The sequence below is a fragment of the Chrysemys picta genome, chromosome 3, assembly GCF_011386835.1.
Source record: "Chrysemys picta bellii isolate R12L10 chromosome 3, ASM1138683v2, whole genome shotgun sequence".
Classification (NCBI taxonomy): Eukaryota; Metazoa; Chordata; order Testudines; family Emydidae; genus Chrysemys; species Chrysemys picta.
Window position 1 is genome coordinate 177,802,058 of NC_088793.1, and position 24,025 is coordinate 177,826,082.

Genomic DNA, 24,025 nt, shown 5'->3' on the forward strand with positions numbered 1-24,025 from the left:
ACTCTGACACTCTTTAGTTCCCCCACAGAAAGCTGACTGAGGTAATTACAGGTAATTAGCTAACCAGGATGTTGGGCTGGATGAGCCAATTAGCCCATCAGCTCAAGGCTGATAAAGCAGCTCAGGAAGCAAGTGCCACAGGATAGAGGAATAGGGTTGGCTGAACCCAGTCTCTCAGAGCCTACAAGGAAGGAAAATATCTGGTCCTCTGAGGCCCTTAGGAGAGGGCCAGAAGTACAGAGGATGTTGTAAATAGTTCTATTGCATGGGACTGTAAGGCTGTTAGTGGACAAAATTCAAATAAATGGCACAGTGGATACATAGCCAATGCAATCTAGGCCAGTTTCTGTGGTGCTAGAAGGCAGGAGCAGACCACACCCTGGTACATCTTTCTATTTACTTTCTAGCTATTCCCCAGCTATAAAGCTTCATAAAAAATGGTTACCTACCTTTTCGTAACTGTTCTCTGAGATGTGTTGCTCATACCCATTCCATTCTAGGTATGTGTGTGTCTACATGCAAAGTTTTTTGCCTTAGTGGGTATCCATAGGGCTGGCTGTGGCACCCTTTGGAGTGCCACGCTCATGCGCCGGTATATTAGATACCACCGGCCCTACACCCTCTCAGTTCCTTCTTGCCAGCAACTCCAACAGAGGGGTAGGAAGGTGGGTAATGGAATGAACATGAGCAACACATCTCGAAGAACAGTTATGAAAAGGTAGGTAACCATTTTTTCTTCTTCGCGTGTTTGCTCATGTTGATTCCATTCTAGGTGTCTCACAAGTAGCATCCCTGGAAGTGGGCTCATAGTTCACAGACATGGGACTTGCAATACTGCTCTGTCTCTTTCTTTTCTCCTAAAGGAGCCTTTCCGAGAAGGCCAAGAACTAGGAGCCCCGGGCGGCCAGAACTGTTTCCTTGCTGTCTGCGGCATATGAAGGCTCTGCAAGCAGAGTGTGGCTCGAGAATCCTTGATTCCATGCAGCCTCGCATCCGTCTGTTCAAAAAAGAGCCTATTATCCTCGAACAGAAGGTCCTGGATGGAGGACTGCATTTCCTGGAACAGACCCAAGGACTGCCAGGAACTGTGTCTCATTACTACGGCCAAGGTGACGACCCTAGCCACAAAATTGGCTGCGTCCCAGGCCATCTGGAGAGAGCCTCTTGCTACAGTGGTGCCCTCCTCCAGGATGGTAGCAAACTCCTGACCCATGTCCGGAGGCAAGGAGTCTTTAAACTTTTTAAGGGAGTGCCACAAATTAAAACTGTATCTCCCCAACAAGGCTATTTTTTTCAATACTCGAAACTGAAACTTTACGTCCAAAAAGATCCAGCTTCCTAGCATTTTTGTTCTTTGGTGTGGAACTTACTTGCCCTTGCCTGTCCCTCTCATCGGCCACCGACATGACTAGTGACTCTGGCCGTTTGGAGGCGGGAGGAATAGAAGAAGGAGTTTGCCACAGGGCTTTGGCTATTTTTAATACCTGCTCAGGAACAGGCAGCACCACATGTGATGGGGTTGCCGCAGTTAGGAAATCGAACTGGTTGTCCAACTGTTCCGCCAGTTCTTCCACCTCCAAGCTCAAGTTAGATGCCACCGTTCTAAGCAGGGCTTGGTGTTCCTTAAAGTCATCAGGCGGGCTGGCATGTCAGGGTACCACTACCACCTCTTTGGGCGAAGAAAATGAGGACTGCACCACGGGGGGGGGGGGGAAGAGGACATGGGGCACTGTCCCCCACAGGGGAGGGGTACCCGCACCTCTACCCCAGTGTCAGAGTCTGTGCTGTTCAGTGAGTCCTGAGCCAATGGTGCGGGGGGGTTCCCCCCACTCTTGAGAATAAGAGGGGAAATGGAATAATTGAGGTCATTTGTCTCCTAAGACCATCTCTGTGCTTTTTTCCAGACTGCCTCCTAACTCCTAGAACACACTCCCAATGATGGTCTATCAAGCTACTACCCTCTCTTCATCCAAGTCCTTCCTTTGCATTCACAACTTCTGCAATGGCCCCAAATGAGTCAATAATTATTATATAAATTATACATACATATATATATATATATATATATAGAGAGAGAGAGAGAGAGAGTGTGAGTGTACACAAAGATATGCACATGCCTATTGGTACCCATGACATTCTTCTCCCCTCTCTATTGTTATTACCCTCACTCATCAACTCATATCTATAGTGTTAGCTCTTCTGGCCAGAGACCAGTCTTTCTGCAAAATAATAAGTAATAAATGGAACAGTTTACTAATCAAATTACAAATGTTTGTATTTTGCTTCTTACTATGCAGACATTTAGTGTAGTTATAATTTTGCTGCATTTATTACTATTAATCGTATTTGATATTGCTTTAGCAGCTTTAACTCACTGAAGCCCAAGGCACTTTAAAATAGTCCTGATATTTAAAATGTCACCAGCACACTTTAGAGTAAACATCCCAATTAGATTACATGGAGGTAGAGGAGTACATGCCTCTCAGAGTTACTGTTTCATGCTCTCTGCAGACTTATGAAGACAGCACTGCCTTAGTTCATATTTGGATGGTGATTTTTGCAACCATAAAGGCTGGAAACTTGCTTTTTTTAAAAAATGAAAGGTTAGATTCTGCTCTTACGTGTATCCCACACACACTGGCAGGCATTCAGAATACTGGCACACACCTTATTCTACAATATTGTGGAGGATACAAAACACGAACCGATACAAATTGCTTTTTTATGTCCCTATCTGTCTCTTTTTACAAAAATAAATACTTTTACTGAGATTATGCTGATTGGAAAACTATTAACTTGCTATAATTATTTTAAAAGATACAGTACATGCCTAAATAGTTTGAATTCATACAGCCTGATTTCCTAGTGGCCTCTGGTCACCTGGTCCCATTCTGGTGGCACAAAGCAGCCATAATCCTGGCCTCATTTGCCATGGGAGGATTTCCTCTGCATAGAAGAATCTTTTGGGTGATGATGAGTTGCTGATATTGACAACATTACTTTGCTTCAGGTGCCGAGGGCAAGGCTGGGGCATCCTTATGCTTTGGTAATCCTTGTCTGTTGTAATGGCCTCAGGGTGCTTTGGCAGCTGGCGTGAGATACAGCAGTCTTCAGGCTGCTCTACCTAGCACTGAGGAGAAGACTGAATCAGGGAGCTGCAAAACTGGCATTTTTGTCTCACACACCCAACTTGCACCTGTGCTCAGCCCAGCTTGACTGGTCCAGAGAATCTGGGCAACAATCTCTTCCTTTTTGTGCAACATCACCATCAAGTACCAGTCAAATTATATATAATATAAACATGATGAACGTTCATTTAATACTGTTCAAACTGTGGACTCAAATCATTGTTTGCAATTACTCCTCGGGGAATTCTGTGCCACTGCGCATGCGCAGCCAGCAGAGAGGTAAGTCACTGTGGGCAGAGGGCAGGACTGGGAAAGACCCCACTGGTGCCTCCTTCCCTGCGCTGGACTCAGCTGCTAGTTGCGGTTGGGCTCGGGAGGATGGTACTTCCTCTTCCCCTGCATGGCATCCGGGACAGTGTCAGACCCACCCCCAGATTTCTCCCCCGGCTGTAGGAAGCTCTGCAAACTGCCCTCCTCGACACTTTCTGCACCCACCGCTCCTCAGCTGCAGGGGGAGGGATTACTGTACAGGTAGATGCTCCCCCATCCGCCCAACTCCCGTGCATCGACCCCCTCATACCTAGACCCTCTCGCCAAGCCTCACCCCCCTGCACGCAGAACCCCCCGACAAGCCCCACTGCCTCTGCACCTGGACCACCCCAACAAGCCATCTGCACCCCACCCTACCGAGCCCCTATCAGCTGCACCTGGATCCTCACCCCACTAAGCCCCACTCCCCCAGCATCTGAACCCCTCACTGAGCTCCCCACACCCAGACCCCCCTGCTGAGCTCTATCCCCCCACACTGAGACACCTCCCCCCGCTGCACCCCAACCACCTCCACCTGGACCCCACTGCAGAGTCCCATTACCATTGCCCCCAGAACCCCCCAACAAGCCCCTGTGCATGCAGATTCCGCCTCCGCACCCAGATCCCCCACTGAGCCACCCACACCCAGATTGCCCTACGCAGAACCCTCTCAACCCACACCTGGATCCCCCCACACTAAGGTGCTTCACACTTGGATCCTGCCTTGCTGAGCCTGCCTGCCCACATCTGGTGCAGCTGGCATGGAGAGGCAGAGTTTCTGGGGCAGGCCCACTCCTTGCACTGTGTTAGGGTTGGGTGCAGCCTCACCACTGAATTTATGTCCTGGGGTGGGGGAGGGAGTTGCACAGTGATCTCCCACCCCTGTGCAGCCAGTGGCCTGTGCTCCCCAATGCCACGCTGGAGCCTCCACATTTATTTGACAAATAAAATTTGCAAAATTTTGCAGAATTTTAAAATACAGTATACAGAATTCTTAATTTTTTGGCACAGAACACCCTCAGGAGTATTAAATGTATGCATTTTAAACCCAGGTAAGAGTCCCAAATTACCTTGCCAGGCATATCTCTTGGCTCTCTTTAAATATGTGGCAAGAGCAACACGTTGTTATTGATCCTACAGCTAAGGGGGTTAAAATGGAAACATTATTCCATAAACTTGAACCATGGTACACAGTGCCTCCCCTGATAGCTGGGAATAGATGGTAGATAGCCCTGCCATTTTGGAGTCTTGCATTTAGATGTGACCTTGAGAGTGGTTCCAAAAGCCACTGATATGTTAGTGTTGATTCACTTTGAGAGAAAGGGAGTGGTTGAGAGAGTACCGATCACTATGCTTTAAATGACCAGCATTAACCTGAACTTGGAAAGGACTGCGTGTTCCACCCCCAGGCTAGGCTCTGTCACCTCTATTCGTGTTTATTTCACTGTTCCGAAGTTTCACTTGACGATTTGCCTAAACTAATCTTGTGACCTGCTGAACATGACTATTCTGGATTGCATTTTAGGAGCTGCAGATGAGAGAACTTATTACCACCTAAAGGCAGCTGTTTAAAATTAACACTTGTTTCCTATCCGATATGGCTAAACTATTTTATTGACATCAGTGCATTATTGAAAGCACTATTAATTCTCTGTCCTTCCTGACTCTGTCCTTTGAACCTATTCCTGGGGCCAGTAACAACCACCAACTGGCTGCCTACCAGGGGAAACTGCTGCTGCAAACAAATAATACTCTGTGCAACTGCTCACAGCCTTTGAAACACTGGCTTACATTAATCACAGCGAGTTGGTATTTCTTGTCTTCTGTGTTCTGAGAATTCTGTTTCATTTTTTTTAATTGGGTCAGATGGTCCATCACACAGAACGACTATAAAGAATGGGAAAGTTTGTCTTAGGTACACTATCCCACACCACACATCTCCCCATTCCTATGGCACTGGGTTTGAACAGCAAGTATGAACAGATAAAAACTAAAGGTATTTGCCTTAATTTATACAGTTTTACATTGGTTCATAAAAACAAATGCCCTGATCCTACAACAGGTATCACATGGATGGGGCCCTTATGCCTGTGCTGAATCTCACTGAAGTTAACTCGATGTCACACTGGTGTAAGCATCCACCCATGCAGATCCCATTGCAGGATTAGGGTCATATGCAGTATCCATATTAGCCAGGAAACAGTATTTAAACCATTGTAGCAAGATCTGTTTTTAAACCCTGCTGTAGCATTACCCCTCTTAGAATCATAGAATATCAGAGTTGGAAGGGACCTCAAGAGGTCATCTAGTCCAACCCCCTGCTCAAAGCAGGACCAATTCCCAGCTAAATCATCCCAGCCAGGGCTTTGTCAAGCCGGGCCTTAAAAACCTCCAAGGAAGGAGACTCCACCACCTCCCTAGGTAACGCATTCCAGTGTTTCACCACCCTCCTAGTGAAATAGTTTTTCCTGATATCCAACCTGGACCTCCCCCACCGCAACTTGAGACCATTGCTCCTTGTTCTGTCATCTGCCACCACTGAGAACAGCCAAGCTCCATCCTCTTTGGAACCCCCCTTCAGGTAGTTGAAGGCTGCTATCAAATCCCCCCTCATTCTTCTCTTCTGGAGACTAAACAATCCCAGTTCTCTCAGCCTCTCCTCATAAGTCATGTGCTCCAGACCCCTAATCATTTTTGTTGCCCTCCGCTGGACTCTTTCCAATTTTTCCACATCCTTCTTGTAGTGTGGAGCCCAAAACTGGACACAGTATTCCAGATGAGGCCTCACCAATGTCGAATAAAGGGGAACGATCACGTTCCTCGATCTGCTGGCAATGCCCCTACTTATACAGCCCAAAATGCCGTTAGCCTTCTAAATGCCGTTAGCCTTCTACAGCTTTCTGCAGGGAGTAGATGTTCTCTGTGGAGTGCTCCCCTTGGGACCAGACATTTCCACCCAGGACTTGACTCTAAAATCACTGATGCCGCCACACCTTCTATCCCATATGGAATGGGGGTTTACTGGCATGGAGAGGCAACCAATAGCAGCATGATTACCATAGGAGGAGTATGCCCTGCCTCATGATGTCAAGCTGGGTCCAGCAGGCATGGTATTCATCTCTGACAGCTGGAAAAATTTTAAGTGATAGATAATGTGTAACTTTATTTACATAGCACACCCCCAAAGGAAGAGGCAAAGCCTGTGACGTACTTTCAGCTTTTCAAAAGCTGTATGATTCATCATTACGGCCTGATCCTTCTCTTGGGGTCTACTTGACTGGGGCCAATAGCTAAAGTCCATTTGAAAACACACTTGAATATTTTAACAGACTTTTCATTAGTGTAAATATGGTGAAAAGCTGGCCCTAAATTCAGGCACAAGGATAACTGATAGAGTTATCATTCAAAATGCCAGGAAAGGATCAGAGTTTTGTTTTTTAAAATGTTGGTAACTTATATAGGGATTTCCAAAGGTGAGAAATCTGCTGTACAGACAACAGCACGGCAGAGATAAATCCTGTCTGCTGTTTGGGTTCTACACCAAGACCCTTTAAAAAGGATAATGGAGACACTATCACATTTCATAAGAGATCTCCTGAATGCCTGCTGAGCTGACCCTGTTTACAAGTACTCACTGAAATGATTAATTGCTCATATGTGCCATTCTAAACTGCTGTGGTTCAGAATTTACTCCCTATACTGTCCACATCACTATCAGCCAAATGAAATTCTCTATGCAATTATCAGATTTGTTATTATGAATTGTTAGTGTTTGATAACAAGGAAAATGAAAAATTTGCCAGCTGGTATACATAAAAAATAACCCCTTTATACAGTTCATAATTGCATTAATCTGTTACTTACTGTACATGTAAGACCATTAAAAAGGCATTCAGTTTCTTGGGGATAGATATTCAAATACAGATAAATGCTTATATTTTCTAATATAATTGAGGACAGGTGCAAAGAGGAAGGATGATCCTGTGGTTAAGGAACTGTACTGGGATTCAGGAGATATGGGTTGTGTTCACATGCATGCAACAGGCTTGCTTTGTGACCTTGACCAACTAATTTCAGCTCTCTGTGCTTCAGTTCCCCCTCTGTAAAATGAGATTTATACCTCCCACTCCTTGGCTAGGTCTACACTACGGGGGTGGGGTGGGGGGGGTCGACCTAAGATACGCAACTTCAGCTACGTGAATAGCATAGCTGAAGTTGCGTATTTTAGGTCGACTTACCTGGCTGTGAGGACGGCGGCGAGTCGACCGCTGCCGTCGACTCCGCTTCCGCCTCTTGCCATGGTGGATTTCCGGAGTCGACGGCAGAGCCATCAGGGATCGATTTTATCGCCTCTTCACTAGACGCGATAAGTCGATCCCCAATAGATGGATTGCTACCCGCCGATCTGGCAGGTAGTGAAGACGTGCCCCTTGTCTGTCTTGTCTATTTAGATTATAATCTCTTTGAGGCAGGGGCTGTCTCTTATGAGTTCGTACAGTGCCTAGTATTATGATACCCTGATTTTGGTTGGGCCTTTAAGCACTAAATGTAATACAAATTAATAAGATATATCACAAGGACTATGAGAAACTAATAGTGTTGGGGCATTCTGGTATATTTGAACTAGAGCACACTCATGTCTATTTCCCCCATTTTCACATGAAAATAGTATTTTTCTAAACAGTTTTCTTACTTGTACCAAATGTACCAAAACACCAAACGTATCATTACTCAAAATAACCCACACAATACACTGCTAATATAATAATGCAAAGATGATCATTTAATTTGATACAGATACACAAATGTCCTACTGAAAGCTGCAGATGAATAAACATGTCCTATCCTGTAACTTAAATCAATATATTTTTAATAGTAGTAGTAATATTTAGGACTTTTAGAAAAAAAATTTAATCTTCAAAGTGTTTTACCAACATTAGCTAACTAATCCTCACAACCCTATGAAGTAGGTAAGGAAGGAGTTGTGATTTAGTGATTAGAGCATAGGATTAGAAGTCAAGAGTTCCTTGTTCTATTCCTAATTCTGCTACAAATCTGCTGTGTGATATTAGCAATTCAAATAATGAACCTCTCTGTGTCTCAGTTTCTCCATCTAGAAAATGGGAATAACACATATTTAGCTACTTCACCGGGTTGTTACAAGCTTTAATTAATGTTTGTAATACGGATTTAAATATCAGATATTTACAAAAATATTCCTTAGCAATCTGTTTCAAAGAAAATATAAATATACAAAATATTTCTGGGGCTCTAAGAATCAAACCGAGCACCATTAACATTTTAAATAAAAACAAATTATATTTGTGCTCTAATAAGTACAGTAAATAGAGTCAAAAATATTCTGTGTTTACAAATGTGGGCCAGGACATTGATCTTTGCAGGCAGCCACGTGAGCCTGTTGAGAGTCCCACTGGGGTTATATGCCTGGGTAAGAGATCACATGCATGAGTCAGCTCGCAGAACCTGGATCATAAAATATAATTCATCTTGTTCTTATTAATTATTTTCCATTAATACTGCTAGTTCATTTAAGGAAAGTTTGGATACAGCATTTGAATTCTGAAATTATTGAAAAAAACCCCACTCACAGAAGAAGGGTTTGCAAGATTAGATTTCAGTCAGTAATAGTTTAAACCAGCAGTCAGCGTACACCAGAGGAGCTATCCTTATAGGGTCACTCACTTGATATAGATACAAGAGCCACTTATACCAGTTAATAATAAATAGAAATAAACCATTTTATCACTCAGCTTACTCAGAAAGGCATCTCTCTCCTACACTCTTTGAGCAGGGATGTAGATTTAAGCCATATTGTGTTTTTAGTAATAATTTTTAATTTTGTGCTATCATTTTTCCCTTTTAAATTTCCCTCCTCTTTCCTCTACTGATTCCTCTAAAGCATTTATTAATTATGGGATCTAAAGGGCAGGAGAGACAAACAATTTAATTATTAATCTGCTAGAGACCATTATGTAATGATGGGACTGCACTCTGTTCTTCCACAAATCCAAAACAGCTACACCAGAGAGCTTAATCAAGCTAGAAGAACTACAGACTTACAACTATTCTTCAACTTCTGTTTCCTTCATGTCTCTTCTGTCATATCCTTCAGAAAAACCATATGGAAGGCAAGTGAACTTTAAAAAAAATAAAGGAAAATATTTCAAGAGACTATTGACAAAGTGGAATTTGAGTCTTTTTTTATATTCCTTAGTTCATTTGAGCCTCTGTCTTTATAACCAGCCAAGCAAATCTGTGTTTTTTATTTAGTAGGAATATGTATTACTCTTTTAAAATATACATTTTTCTAGCCTTAAAGGGCAGGATCCAGACTTCCACTCTGTGACACTTTGCTAATGATCACAAAGGCACTTTAAACAAGGAAAATGTGCTGGGGTAGGAGGTAGACTAATGTAGAAGTGCATTAGATCCTCTGCTTCAGAGGACCTTGATTCATGACCTGACACTCTTAGCATGCTAACTACTTTGCTCTTAATATTGAGCAGTGAGTTTCCTCATTTCACTCATGCCAATATTCAGTATTTTTCCTAGGTGAGAGGGAGAAATAGTTCATTAAAGCTACTGGAAACAACTACTGTAATAATAATGACTGAGTTAGCAGAGTTCATCACTGGGACTACTGCATTTGATCAGCTTTGTTCCCACAACATGTTGTGAGGATTACTACTGAGATTTTCTGAGGGCACTGGGATAACATGATAATATGACAAGTCATACTATAAGAGCGAGTTCTGGAAAAGCAGCCAAATGTAATGCAGTTTGTTGCACAGGCTCACTGGACCCTTATTTGCATACAGCTCTTTAAAAAACTGAGCATATCTAGTTTAGACAACGGGTTTTATGATAAACAGACTTAACACATGAACGCCTGTCTAGGACAAACAACAGGAAACAGTGAGCATGTGTTTTGCTCTTTCTGAAGTTTAACAGTATTACTCAGGAGCAATCCCTCTGGCTGATTAAGGAGTGGCATAGATGGTGGAGCTTCCCTCATTGACAGGATAAAAAAAAAAAAAAACCTCTATTCCTAGTATGAATAGGATGAGGGTGGAAGTGGGGATGGATGGAGGTTGATAAAACACCATAAAGAGTTTCATTTCCAGAAAGGAAGTAAATTTGATGACAACCTTCACAGGCCAAGCAGCTTTCAATTTACCCCAAGTTCAGAAAAGTGCTGTCATTCATCACATTCCTTTCAGTAGTGCCTCCTTAAGGCAATCCAGCTTTTGCTCTTGCACATTACAGCTGTTTATAAATCCCAGCAAACAACAGTCCTTTCTGTTGGATATGAAAAGAGTATTATTAGCCCTATAAAAATGGAGTTTCCATCTGGAAGAACTGTATTTCTCTGATGGAGGATAGAATTTAGATAATTAAAGCTTTCTTCAGTTAATATATATGAAAAAGTATGGTGTCCTAATATTAAGAGCTTAAGGCACCAGGATTTAGAAAGCACTTCCCTCTGGGAAATGCTAACTGGGTGGTAAATGGTAATCAGGAATGAATCCTAGGAATATGTCACAAGATTCAGTATTAAGGGTCCATCTCTGTGAAGGACCCTTAGCTCCCAATGGCTCAGCTCAGTAACTTGCAGGATTGAGCCCAAACTGAAGAGAATTGAAAAATATGTTGAAGAGAGAAGGAGAAACTTTCACACAAAATTTAACTTTTGTATTTAAAAAAAATTGTACACAACTAAACAATACATGAAATGCTCTTTCTTCCAATGAAAATAATTGTTAAGATTTAGAAACACAGAAATTGCCATATCAGCTAAGATTAGAGTTTCCTCTAGTCCAGAATCCTCTCTCCGACAGTGGCCAGGCCTAGATACTAGAGAAAATCACCATAGACCAAGCATAGATGTTTCTTCCCAACACCAGACAGATAGTGGTTTGCTTACAACCTAAAGCATAAATAGTTGTAATTATTGTACATTTTTATCCTATCTTATGTAACTGTGATGTTCTTATTAGCCATATAAATGTCTAATCCTTGTTTTGAATCCTGTTAATCTCTTGGCTTCAAAAATACCTGGTGGCCCTTATTTCCACAGATTAATTAAATATTGTGTGAAAAAGTGTTTCCTTCTATCACTTAATTTGTTGCCTTTCAATCCGATTGACTATTCCCACATTCTTATATTATGAGAAAGGGTAAACTGAGAACACCTGATTTATTTTCCCTGAGAACACCATTCATAATTTTATATACCTCTATCATATCCCTGTTTATTCATTTCCTCTCTAAATTAAACATCCTATGTTTTGTTTCTATGTCATGATTTAGATATTCACCTGCTGCACAGTGCTAATGCATGAAAATAAAGTAGAAAGTGAAACCAAGAAAAATAAGTGAAACTGGCTGGCATGTTTCTATTGGTGAAGTTGAATTAAATATAAAAAGAAAACAAACATCATAAACGTGGAACAGCAAATAAGATTATTACCATCTTTCAGGTTTAATATTCTTAAGGTGGTATTTGTAGCACAGAAAAGAATATATTTTTAAACCATATATATGATTTCCAGCCTGACAATGTTAACTATGTAGTTATTGTGCGGTGGTGAAAAAAGGTAAAGGATTCAGATTCTTTGGCCTATTCTGCTCCCTTTGTTTCACTTGGATGTGGATCAGTATAACTGGCTCCTCTGCCACATTTTCCTCTGCCTTCAAACCCAGTTAGGGACTGTATCAGGGACAGATAGAGGGCATGGCCGGAATGTGCTGTGCTCTAGCAATCCCTAGCTGACAGACAGTCCCTTGGAAACTATTATCAGCTGATGGAGGTTTAGAGCAGGCCCACAGGGCCTGATCCAAAGCCTGTTGAAGACAACAAGTGTCTTTCCAGTGACTTCAGTGGGCTTTGGATTAAACTCAGAGTACTTTAATTAAAAATAGCTCTTTAGCAGAGAGGAGTTGCAGATATTAGTCTCTGTTTTCATTAAACCCTTGCTGTGAAACGAGATTTCTTTGAGTGTACTGGGTCAACAAGGTGTCTGGTGGCACCTTAAAGACTAACAGATTTATTTGGGCATAAGCTTTCCACGAAAGCTTATGCCCAGATAAATCTGTTAGTCTTTAAGGTGCCACCAGACACTTTGTTGTTTTTGTAGATACAGACTAACACGGCTACCCCCTGATACTTGAGTGTACTGGGGCTTTATTTGTTTGCTTGCTTGTTTTTTTAAGAGATTTTGGGAGGGTGACATTTCCATTATATCTATGGAAACATATTTCCAGAAGAATCAAAATCCATAAAGTTGTATAAGGCAAATCTTTCAATAAATACGTGATTGACTATAGTTTGATTCTCATGCTGCTACCTTGACCAGTACATCTACGCAATCGTTGCTTTTTTGCTTTTTAAAAGCAAATTAAATATTGACTACTTAGGTATTTTTAACATACTGTAACTCTTTGGTATGGAAACATACTTTATCACTTTATAGGCATTTTGTTTAAAAAGCATCCTATGATTTGGCAACATACAGTAAGTTCTATACAAAATACATAACCAAGACCAGCTCTGTGATCCTGGAAAAGATGCCACTACTATAATTTAAAAAAACAAAGCTTCTTTTTGGAGGCAAATTCTCTCAAATTAAGAACAATGATTTTCACTCAGGTAAAAATATCTACAAACACTAAGAATCATTGTATCATATGTTACTCCTCATGAGTGGGTAATGTCAACCAGCAATCCAACAAACATTCTTAAGAGCAGATGAAATATGTTACATCTTGCAGCTATTAGAAAACTACAGATCTCTGTAGAAATCATGAAATAAAGGTTTATCATTTTCTTATATTTCTCCATAAGTATTAATCAATCAAAAGGCTATGTATATAAAAGGTTAAGGAATTCCATAATATTCTTCTGGCAAATAATAATGCCCTTGACTTTGTGATTCTGCCTGACTTCTTTACACTAGAAAATACATTTTTACATTTTAAAACATCAAGCTTTATTTATTTTTTTAAAGTAAATATTGTGGAATATACTGTTCTGAATTATATTTGTTTTACACTTTAAGCCTTACAAATCATCTTTATCAGCAGGCTTTCCTATGACAACACAGCTACCAAGACGTTAAAGATTCCAGTTTGTCCTCTGCAACAAAAAGCTGTTTGGAGCCACACATTTTTTGGGGTGGGGTGGGCTCCCCACCCCTCCCACTCTTCTAGACAAATCTTCTAGTCTCATGAGAGATCCACTTCTCCAGGGGCAGCTCTATGTTTTTTGCCGCCCAAAGCATGGCAGTCAGGCAGCCTTCGGCGGCATGCCTGCAGGCGGTCCGCGGTCACGCGGATTCGGCGGTGTTTTTGCGGGTGATCTGCCAGTCCCGCGGATTCGGCGTACTTGCCGCTGAAACCGCAGGACCGGCATGCCCGACTGCCGCCCCCAGAGTGACTGGCAGACCGCCCCCCGCTGCTTGCCGCCCCAGGTACGCACTTGCTGCGCTGGTGCCTGGAGCTGCCCCTGCACTTCTCAATACAACAAAAATGTGGAAACTTATAAGCCTTGTGGACTGGCACTTCAGTCTGAACAAAAGCTCCAAACTGGGATAGTCATTTAATATTTACTTTTTTCATTTATTGATGTTTTCTCAGACAATAATATAAAATACTTGCATTTGTACCTAAGTCTTGATGGACTGATTCAGAGGGTTTTTTTCCCCTTTACAATGGATTGTGTGTATTAAAGCATTGATGTTTCCATCTCTAGTATTCCAGGATCTCTGAACTTTAAGCAACTGCCAGTGAGAATTCTTGATCTGACTGGAGTTGGGGGGGGGGAGGGGGATATAAAAATAAGCAAGTCTGTCCAGGGTGAGATAATCAAAAATCGCCCAGTAAAACCGAATGTCTTAGCATTAAACACAGATTGTTTCAGAAAGAAATTGACCGTTGTTAGCCCTAGGAGGTGCTGTAACTCCACTGCAGAGAAGGGATATAATGCCCCCACTGCTGGAGCTATTGCCTCAGATCTATAAAAAGTCTAAGGGTTAAATGACTAAATGCATCCATACAAACAGGAACAAATACAACAAGGTCTTATGTTCTATACCTTCCTCCCTCTTGCCCTTTGTCTGTATGTTGCCTATTTAAACTGTAAGATCTCTAATTCTATAGGTTTCAGAGTAGCAGCCGTGTTAGTCTGTATCCGCAAAAAGAACAGGAGTACTTGTGGCACCTTAGAGACTAACAAATTTATTAGAGCATAAGCTTTCGTGGACTGGGCTGTAGTCCACGAAAGCTCATGCTCTAATAAATTTGTTAGTCTCTAAGGTGCCACAAGTACTCCTGTTCTTTTTGTAATTCTATAAAGACAAATGCATATCTATGTCACTATCTCCATAACAAAGGCCTGGTCTACACTAGGCGTTTATGTCGAAGTTAGCGCCGTTACATCGAATTAACCCTGCACCCGTCCACACTGCGATGCTATTTAGTTCGACATAGAGGTCTCTTTAATTCGACTTCTGTACTCCTCCCCGACGAGGGGAGTAGCGCCAAATTCGACATGGCCATGTTGAATTAGGCTAGGTGTGGATGGAAATCGACGCTAATAGCTCCGGGAGCTATCCCACAGTGCACCACTCTGTTGACGCTCTGGACAGCAGTGCGAGCTCGGATGCTCTGACCAGCCACACAGGAAAAGCCCCGGGAAAATTTGAATTGGAATTCCTTTTCCTGTCTGGCCAGTTTGAATCTCATTTCCTGTCTGGACATCGTGGCGAGCACAGCAGCACTGGCAACAATGCAGAGCTCTCCAGCAGTGATGGCCGTGCAGTCTGTGAATAGAAAGAGGGCCCCAGCATGGACTGATCGGGAAGTCTTGGATCTCATCGCTGTGTGGGGCGATGAGTCCGTGCTTTCCGAGCTGCGATCCAAAAGACAGAATGCAAAAGATCTACGAGAAGATCTCTAAAGACATGGCAGAGAGAGGATACAGCCGGGATGCAACGCAGTGCCGCGTGAAAATCAAGGAGCTGAGACAAGGCTACCAGAAGACCAAAGAGGCAAACGGACGCTCTGGATCCCATCCCCAGACATCCCGTTTCTATGAGGCACTGCATTCCATCCTCGGTGCGGCCGCCACCACTACCCCACCAGTGACCGTGGACTCTGAGGATGGGATAGTGTCCACGGCCGGTTCCTCGGACATGTTAGGGGACGGGGAAGATGAGGAAGGAGATGAGGAGGGCGAGGCAGTCGGCAGCGCTCACAACGCTGATTTCCCCGACAGCCAGGATCTCTTCATCACCCTTACAGAGATCCCCTACGAAGCGTCCCCAGCCGTTACCCCGGACACAGAATGTGGTGAAGGATCAGCCAGTAAGTGTTGTAAACATCTAAACATTTATTTTTAACAAAACAGGAATATTAACAATTAAAAGAATGGGTTGTTCATGATTAGTGTGCCCTAGGCGCTTAACGGTTTAGTCATGGGCAGTGCAAGTTTTGAAAAAAAATCTAGCAATGTCCGGTTTTCAGTGATTGTCCTGCACAAGCCGCTCTACTGTTTATTCCCTGCTACTGCAGCTACAGTAAAATGCGGTCTGTATGTCCGGGGATAGAGCAGTAATCCTCCTGGGACATCTCGATGAAGCTCTCCTGGAGATAATTTGAAAGCCGTTGCATGAGGTTCCTGGGGAGAGCGGCCTTATTGGGTCCTCCGAAGTACGACACGTTGCCGCGCCACAAGACTATCAAGTACTCGGGAATCATTGCTCTGCATAGCAGGGCGGCATACGGCCCTGGTCTTTGGAGGCTTTCCCGGAGCATTCTCTGTCTGTTGCTCTCAGAGATCCTCATCAGGGTGATGTCGCCCATGGTGACCTGCTTTTAATTAGGTAGGGGAATGTTAGTGTTGGGACTGCTTTCCCGTTCCTTTACAGAACTGTAACCGCTGGTTTGTAGCCACGCGGTGGAGGCGGGAGAGGGGCAGCCGAAAGGGATCGTTCCCGGGGACATCCGCGAGGGGGTGGGACAGGGGCAGAGTTCCCGCTTGCCGGATTGCTGGCTGCAGGAACTGACATAGCTTTAAATGTGAACTGAGGCCAGTGGTAATATAAAAGTTTTAAACTGCCACAAGTGTACGGCTTATCATGTCTGCCTGCAACAGAAATTCCGTTGTGCTGCCCCGCTTCTCAAATGTGCTGTGCAAGACCCCAGGCACTGAATGCGAAGGCCGAAAATTCGACCTTGTGCTGAGTGCGCATGTGATAGGTGCTGTGCATGGTCTTGTTCACAGAGAAAAAGACTATGTTCTTTGTTCACAACTACATTTTTCTTTCTGAGGAATTCACTCCCTTTTTCCCATTTCCACAGCCCCATCTGCGACTGTCTCACAACCTAGCCTGGAATCACACTCCCAGAGGCTAGCGCGGATTAGGCGTAGGAAGAAGAGGACACGGGAGGACATGTTCTCTGAGCTTATGGCCTGTTCCCAAGCCCAGGCAGCACAGCAGACCCAGTGGCGGGAGAACTTGACCCGAATGCACCAAGCCAACATGGATCGGGAGGAGAGGTGGCGGCAGGAAGACCAGCAGGCGACTCAAACGCTGCTTGGACTACTGAGGGAGCAAACGGACACACTCCGGCACCTTGTGGATGTTCTGCAGGAACGGAGGCAGGAGGACAGAGCCCCGCTGCAGTCCATCTCTAACCGCCCTCCCCTGCCACCAAGTCCCATACCCACCTCACCCAAAGTGCAAAGAAGGAGAGGCGGCAGAGTCCCTGCTAAGTCTCACTCCACCCCTGCAGAGAGCTCTAGTAGCAGAAGGCTCTCATTTCCCAAAATTTGAAAAGTTCTTTCCTTCCCGCCTGACACAAGCCCCCGTCCAAGTTTCACCTCCCAATGCCATGTGTAGTTGATAATAAAAAATACGTTTCTGTTAACTACTGTTTCAATCATGTTCTTTTGGAGGAGGATGGGAAAGGGGGTTGGTAATTGGACAGGACAGTCACCTTTGGCAGGGTACATAGTCGGGGGCAGGCACAGCAGCAGGGCACATACACAGTGCAGTGATGCAGTGACTAGTTACCCTGGTTAGTCTGGGAGGTTGTTTTCATGTTATGTGGTGGGGGGTGGGTTGCTCTGTGACTTTGTGGCAGGGGAGGGCAGTTACAGATCTTAAGCGGCGGTCCTTAGGCAGGATCACAGAGCCACACAGCAGGGGATCTGTAACTGTCCTCCCCCTGCCACAAAGTCACATAGACCCCCCATACACACAGTCCCGATCAGGAGGGGTGACAGGCTCCATTGAAACAACCATCCCACCGCAGCGGAGCCTGTCAATCCTTGAGTTTAGAAGCTGCATTCGCGTCACGACACTACACCCGCTCCGCACCACAGTCTGCGTCCCAGTTTTAAAAAATTCCCGCGAAAACAGTATTAAAGAAAACGGTGTGCTTTAACAAAGTTGAACTATTTTTATTTCGAAACGTGTGTTGGAAGGGGGGTGAAGGGGGTATGTAACTGGATAGGATAGTCAACATTAACTGGATAAAGAAACGGGGGCAGGTTTAGCTTCTCAGTACACAAACTTTAAAGTCACAGGTTACCCTGCTCACTCAGGAACTTTGCTTTCAAAGCCTCCCGGATGCACAGCGCTTCCCGCTGGTCTCTTCTAATCGCCCGGCTGTCTGGCTGTGAGTAATCAGCAGCCAGGCTATTTTCCTCAACCTCCCACCCCACCATAAAGGTCTCCCCCTTGCTCTCACAGAGATTGTGGAGCACACAGCAAGCTGCTATAACAATGGGGATATTGGTTTCGCTGAGATCACAGCGAGTCAGTAAGCTTCTCCATCTCCCCTTGAGACGGCCAAAAGCACACTCCACCACCATTCTGCACTTGCTCAGCCGGTAGTTGAAGAGTTCTTTTTCAGTGTCCAGGGCGCCAGTATAGGGCTTCATGAGCCAGGGCATTAGCGGGTAGGCTGGGTCCCCGAGGATGACTATAGGCATCTCCACATCCCCAACAGTTATTTTGTGGTCCGGGAAGTAAATACCTTCTTGCAGCCGTCTAAACAGACCAGAGTTCCTGAAAACACGAGCGTCATGAACCTTGCCCGGCCATCCCACGTAGATGTTGGTAAAACGTCCCCTGTGGTCCACCAGTGCTTGCAGCACCATGGAAAAGTATCCCTTTCGGTTAATGTACTGGGTGGCCTGGTGGTCCGGTGCCAGGATAGGGATGTGAGTTCCATCTATGGCCCCACCGCAGTTTGGGAATCCCATCGCTGCGAAGCCATCTATGATCGCCTCCACGTTTCCCAGGGTCACTACCTTTGGCAGCAGTACATCAACGATTGCCTTCGCTACTTGCATCACAACAACCCCCACGGTAGATTTGCCCACCCCAAACTGGTTCGCGACTGACCGGTAGCTGTCTGGCGTTGCAAGCTTCCAGAGGGCTATGGCCACTCGCTTCTGTACACTCAGTGCAGCTCGCAAGCGGGTGTCACTGCGCTTCAGGGCAGGGGACAGCAACTCACAAAGTTCCAGGAAAGTTCCCTTTCGCATGCGAAAGTTTCGCAGCCACTGGGATTCATCCCAGACCTGCAGCACTATGCAGTCCCACCACTCAGTGCTTGTTTCCCGTGCCCAGAATCGCCGTTCCACGGCATCAACATGACCCATTGCCACCGTGATGTCCTCGGCGCTGGGTCCCCTGCTTTCTGAGAGGTCTGTGCTACTCTCAGACTTCAGGACATCACCGCGGTGCCGTAGCCTCCTCGCCTGACTTTTCTGCATCTGCCTCAGGGAAACCTGTATGATAAGCTGCGAGGCGTTGAGAGCGGCCACAACTGCAGCGATGATCGCAGCGTGCTCCATGCTCGCAGTGCTGTGGCGTCCGCGCTGTCAATGACTGGAAAAGTGCGCGAAATGATTTCCCGCCAGCGCTTTCAGGGAGGGAGGGCGGGAGTGATGGACGGATGACGACAGTTACCCAAAAGCACCCTCGACACATTTTGTTACCCAGAAGGCATTGCCGGCTACACCCAGAATTCCAATGGGCAGAGGGGACTGCGGGAACTGTGGGATAGCTGACCACAGTGCACCGCTTCGAATGTTGATGCTTTCACCGTTAGTGTGGACGCACAAAGTCGAATTACTGTCCTTAGTGTGGACACACACGTTCGACTTTGCAATATCGATTCCAAAAATTCGATGCAAGTAAAATCGAACTACTCTCGTAGTGTAGACAAGGCCAAATATAACAACAACTTTGAATGATAGGAGTTTCCACCTGGTCTCATACAAGATGCCTGGACTCCAGTACCAATTATACCAATTTAACTTTAACTCTGAATTTCCTGTGTTTATAATGGTTGTTTTTGGAATAATGATAACATTCTTGTGATTTTTTTTTCCTTATGTTACTCAACTTTAACTCCATCTTAATATTGTTTTTTCTGCTGGGAATTATAAAAATAAGTCCCTGGCTAAGGATTATCTCCTTTAATCCTTTAGAATTCAGAAGTGGTCATCAGAGACTTGTTCCCTCCCTATTTAATTACTGGGCCTAAGAAATATAAAACAACAGATACCAAGAAAGGGGATATGAACACCAAAAAAATCAGATTTATTATTCATGAGTTATGTGCAAGAAACATGGGAGGATTATAAAACAAGAGCAGAACACAGTCAAACAGTAATATAATACAGTATACACAAGTGCGTACAACCTAACAACTTAAAGTTAGCAGTACCATTTAGGTACACCTACATTTAAGTAGGCATTTTACCATCAAATTCTCATCTGGACATGGCTGCCTAAGGAAATTGCCACTGGTTCTCTCTCTAGCACATTGGAGTATTTGCTAATTCTCATTCTTTATGCCCTTCAGAGACAAGGATTGGCTAGAAACTCCAACCTGAATGTGGGAATCCTTGTTTGCTTTTTCTGTATCATGTACCATTGTCAATGAGTCAGAGACCCCAAACTCTCGTTCTTTCGAGTCTTCCAAGGCTGAACTCCAAATAGTGAATCAGCATCGCTATCACAATCTTCCTATGTTTCCAGCTCTACACTAACTTCAGGCAGTTATGGTAAAATCAAAGAATCCCTAAATCTGCATCTTTGGGGAGAAACTCTACAGACTTCAGAAAAAAAAACAAACATTAAGCTTATACCACAAAAGCAACATGGAAAGTAGGAATATTTCTGAAACACTGTAAGAGCAGCACAACTTAATTGCTTTTTATTGTTATGTTTTTTAAACTTTGCAGATTGATACATGCAGGCTGTGGACAGGGTTTCCATATATTTGGTTCTGATATATATAGTGAGTGCTTAGCCTTATTCATACCTATGTCTCAGTCAGTGTAACAGGTTTCTCAGCAAGTAACTCAGTGATCTAGACAACTAAGTAATGCACATTTGATCAGACAAACATATTTAGAATGTTCACATTAATAAAAGCTACTCAATTTATGTGGTACTTTAGATGCCCATGCAGCTTGGTCAAAGATAGGATCTATAGCATGTCCCAAAGAGGTAACTTACACTTCTCAGGTCTACTCTTTTTCCGACGGTAGAACTACCCTAACTACTGTCAGAATCCAACTATTGTGTTAGAAATTTGGTTAAGAATCACTCCTTTATAAACAACATTTTAGACTGAACTGTTGCTCACTACTACTTATGCAAAGAGTATATCTGTTGCACACAATATTTCAGAGACAATCTTTGTCCTGCAAGCAGCAGCAGTAAGGGCCTTGAACTGGTCTACATTCTACTGTATGAGTGCTAACAGAACATCTTCAAACTGGTTCCAGAATATTTTGAAAATATGACCCAGAAGCATTACATTGGGTCCCAGCAATGTATCAACTGTAAAGAAGATTTTTCAAAGGCACAAATGGCTTTCAGGGGAAGTTAGGAGCCTGACTGACATTTGCGCCTTGTAAATTTGCCACTCGAAAGTTCAGCAAAAGCTTTATATAAATACTCCATTCTCAAAATTTAAGGGAGTTCTCAACTTTAAACTAGTTAATGGGGGTTAGAGATTTATTAACTGTTGAAATTAGTATCTTAAGATGTTCAATGTGGGTTAAAGAAAAAATATTTACCCCTTCTAGTTAGATGAGAAATTTTCTAAATCCAGTTTCCAGATGAACAGCTGCGTTATCTATTGTTTACAGTACAGTCTGATTCAGCCTTACAGTACAAATTGCTTTTAAATCTGAAATAGAAATGGGGTGGTCTAAATGTTATTTGTTCAGCTGGTGACTACTACTAAAAAAAATAATAATTCACAATTCTACAGCATTTTTCAGCTGAGGACCACTTTACAAAATTAATTAATTCTTGCAACATCCTTATAAGGTAAGAGCATTATCTCCATTTTAACTGGGGAAACTGAAGCACAAAGGCTAAATGACTTGCCCAAGACCACAGAACCAAAGTCTTGTAGAGTTTGGAACAGAACCCGGATTTACACTGTTTGTTGTAAAATGTTTTGTGATCCTCAGCTGGAAAATGCTGGTCCTTATGTGGGGCGTGACAGCAGAGGCAGATTAAGATTTATTGGTGCCCTGGGCACAAAGAACATTTGGGCCCTCCACACCCTGGGAGCCCAGGGTGGGCAGAACCAAGGGGGGGGGGGCAGGGAGGGTCATGCCCACTCACTTTTTAACCTGGGCATAGTAGCCTTGGGCAGACACACAACAGCAGCGGTATGGGTGTAGTTTGGGAGTTGGAGGGCGTTGCCCGCCCCCCACCCCCCAACTGCAAGTCTTGAGCCAAAGGCGACAGGAGGAACAGTGCCTCACATGGTTTCTGCCTTGGGGACAAAGCCCAGCCAGCAGCGGGGGGCAGCCTGGCAGCGGGAGCCAGAAATAGGCACTGAGCGAGCCCAGGTGGAGTGCAGCAGCCATTGAGGCCGGGCCAGTAAGCAGCGGGAGCTATACCAGAGGAGCCCGTCCTTCTTGGCTCCTCGCTGCCTGTGACCTTCCCGGGGCTCCCCAATTCCTCCCAGCCTGGGGCAGGGCCTCCTCTCCCCGCAGAGCGTTTCTGTAGGCCCCAGGGAGAGTACAGGAGGCTGAAACAGAGCCTCCACCCCTAGGTCCCACTAGGAGTGGCATGCCCTGGGGGATGGGAATACAGGATGGGAGCTGGTCTCAGGCACCCTAGCCTCCACCCACAGCAGGTGGAGGGTCTGGGGCTCCCCACAGCAGCCCAGTCTCCCTGGGCAGCTCTTACCACTGCCTACCTCTGGCTTTTGGCCTGGCCAGAGGGCAGGGCCCCGGGGGAAGAGGAGGAGCATGGCCACAGTTCTGGAGCTGGTGGACCCCCCACTGCTAACCAGATTCCAGCACTCATGTGGGAGCCCCCAAATTTCCTGCATGAAAGGGGTATGTGGGCCAAAATGAAGAAAGCTTAAAGACTATGTATTCAACCTCCACCTTCCTTTTCCTTCCAAAACATCACTTCCTTCAGCCCATATAATGGGTATTTCCAAGTTATTCTGGAACAAGATCTATTGTATGCTAGTATAGAATGTTGACTCCTTATCAAGCTAGATATAGTTGAAACATAATATGAAATAATAGTTCATTGCATTACAAGCTTGTAAATAAACTATCATAACATTATGGAAAATGTGTGTACAGGAAATATTCGTTACCCCGTAAAATCTATAAAAACTAGATGAGTTTTCAGTATCAATGGTAAATGCAATGAACACATTCCCTATACTTCATGTGATAAACAGCAGACATTAATATGGGAATTATTTTAAACTGAAAACCAAGTATAACTTGCAACTTCTCTTTCATGCCTGTATGCTTCTGCACTCAACTACAGATTGTCTCCTATTTTCATCTCAGTCCATCCCTTTCTGACTTAGGTATAAAATAAAGCAGAAAGATGCTCACTTGTTTGCAGGTTCACAGGGTATAGTAAACAGCACACGTGTTCAATAAATTATTTGTGGTGTATTTTTCCAATTTTTTAAAGTATAATTTTGATAAACGATAAGGCTATTTTAAAGACAATTGCATGTAGTTTTGCCAGATTATAAGATTGCTTCTCACAATCTGCTTGAAAATGTCCTTTAAAAGTACTTACACAAGACGATATAATCTTTTCCTTGCCAAATCCTCTTTGCTACATTTGACACTGTAGATCATCCTTTCCTTTTTGACATGTTATCCTCACTGAGCTTGAGATATCTCCTCTCCCAGTTCTCCTGTCTCTCCAACCATTCCTTTAACGTCTCTTTTTGTGGCGCCTCCTCTTCCTCCATCTATCACCACCACTCCCCCTTTTTCTATCATCTCTGTTGATGCCACTGCTGTCTTCCTTGTCCTTCAAGCTCACAACTGGGAAATTATTTTTTACTCCATCCCTCTCCTTTGCCTACACAGCCAGGTTATTTCCAGACCCTGATCCTCTTCCTCGACATCTTCAAAATCCACCCTTTTCTCTCCAACCTCAGAACCAAATCTATCATTCTGTTCCTTTCTATATCACACCTTGACTACTGAACAATCACCTCTGAGCCTTCTTCCATGTGTTCCCCTATGT

The 24,025-nt window shown here is 44.1% G+C and overlaps 1 protein-coding gene across 19 annotated transcripts in view; it reads right to left on the minus strand.

Moving 5' to 3' along the window:
* Positions 1-24,025, minus strand: part of ACYP2 (acylphosphatase 2) — a 219,599-nt gene that overhangs the window by 81,177 nt on the left and 114,397 nt on the right. For 3 of the 19 annotated variants that reach the window (XR_010600232.1, XM_042861188.2, XM_024109679.3), the window contains one exon: positions 9,519-9,595. The exons of 10 other annotated variants lie outside the window; for them this stretch is intronic. Coding sequence is in view for 8 of the 9 variants with exons in the window: in XM_042861188.2 (XP_042717122.1) it covers positions 9,544-9,595 (52 nt within the window). In the remaining variant the exon portion in view is untranslated. Of the gene's footprint in view, positions 1-7,873; positions 8,922-9,512; positions 9,596-10,635; positions 10,758-21,492; positions 21,681-24,025 lie in introns of those variants that run through there. 6 more of the 19 variants (XM_042861187.2, XM_042861186.2, XM_042861193.2 and 3 more) reach the window with 6 other exon arrangements.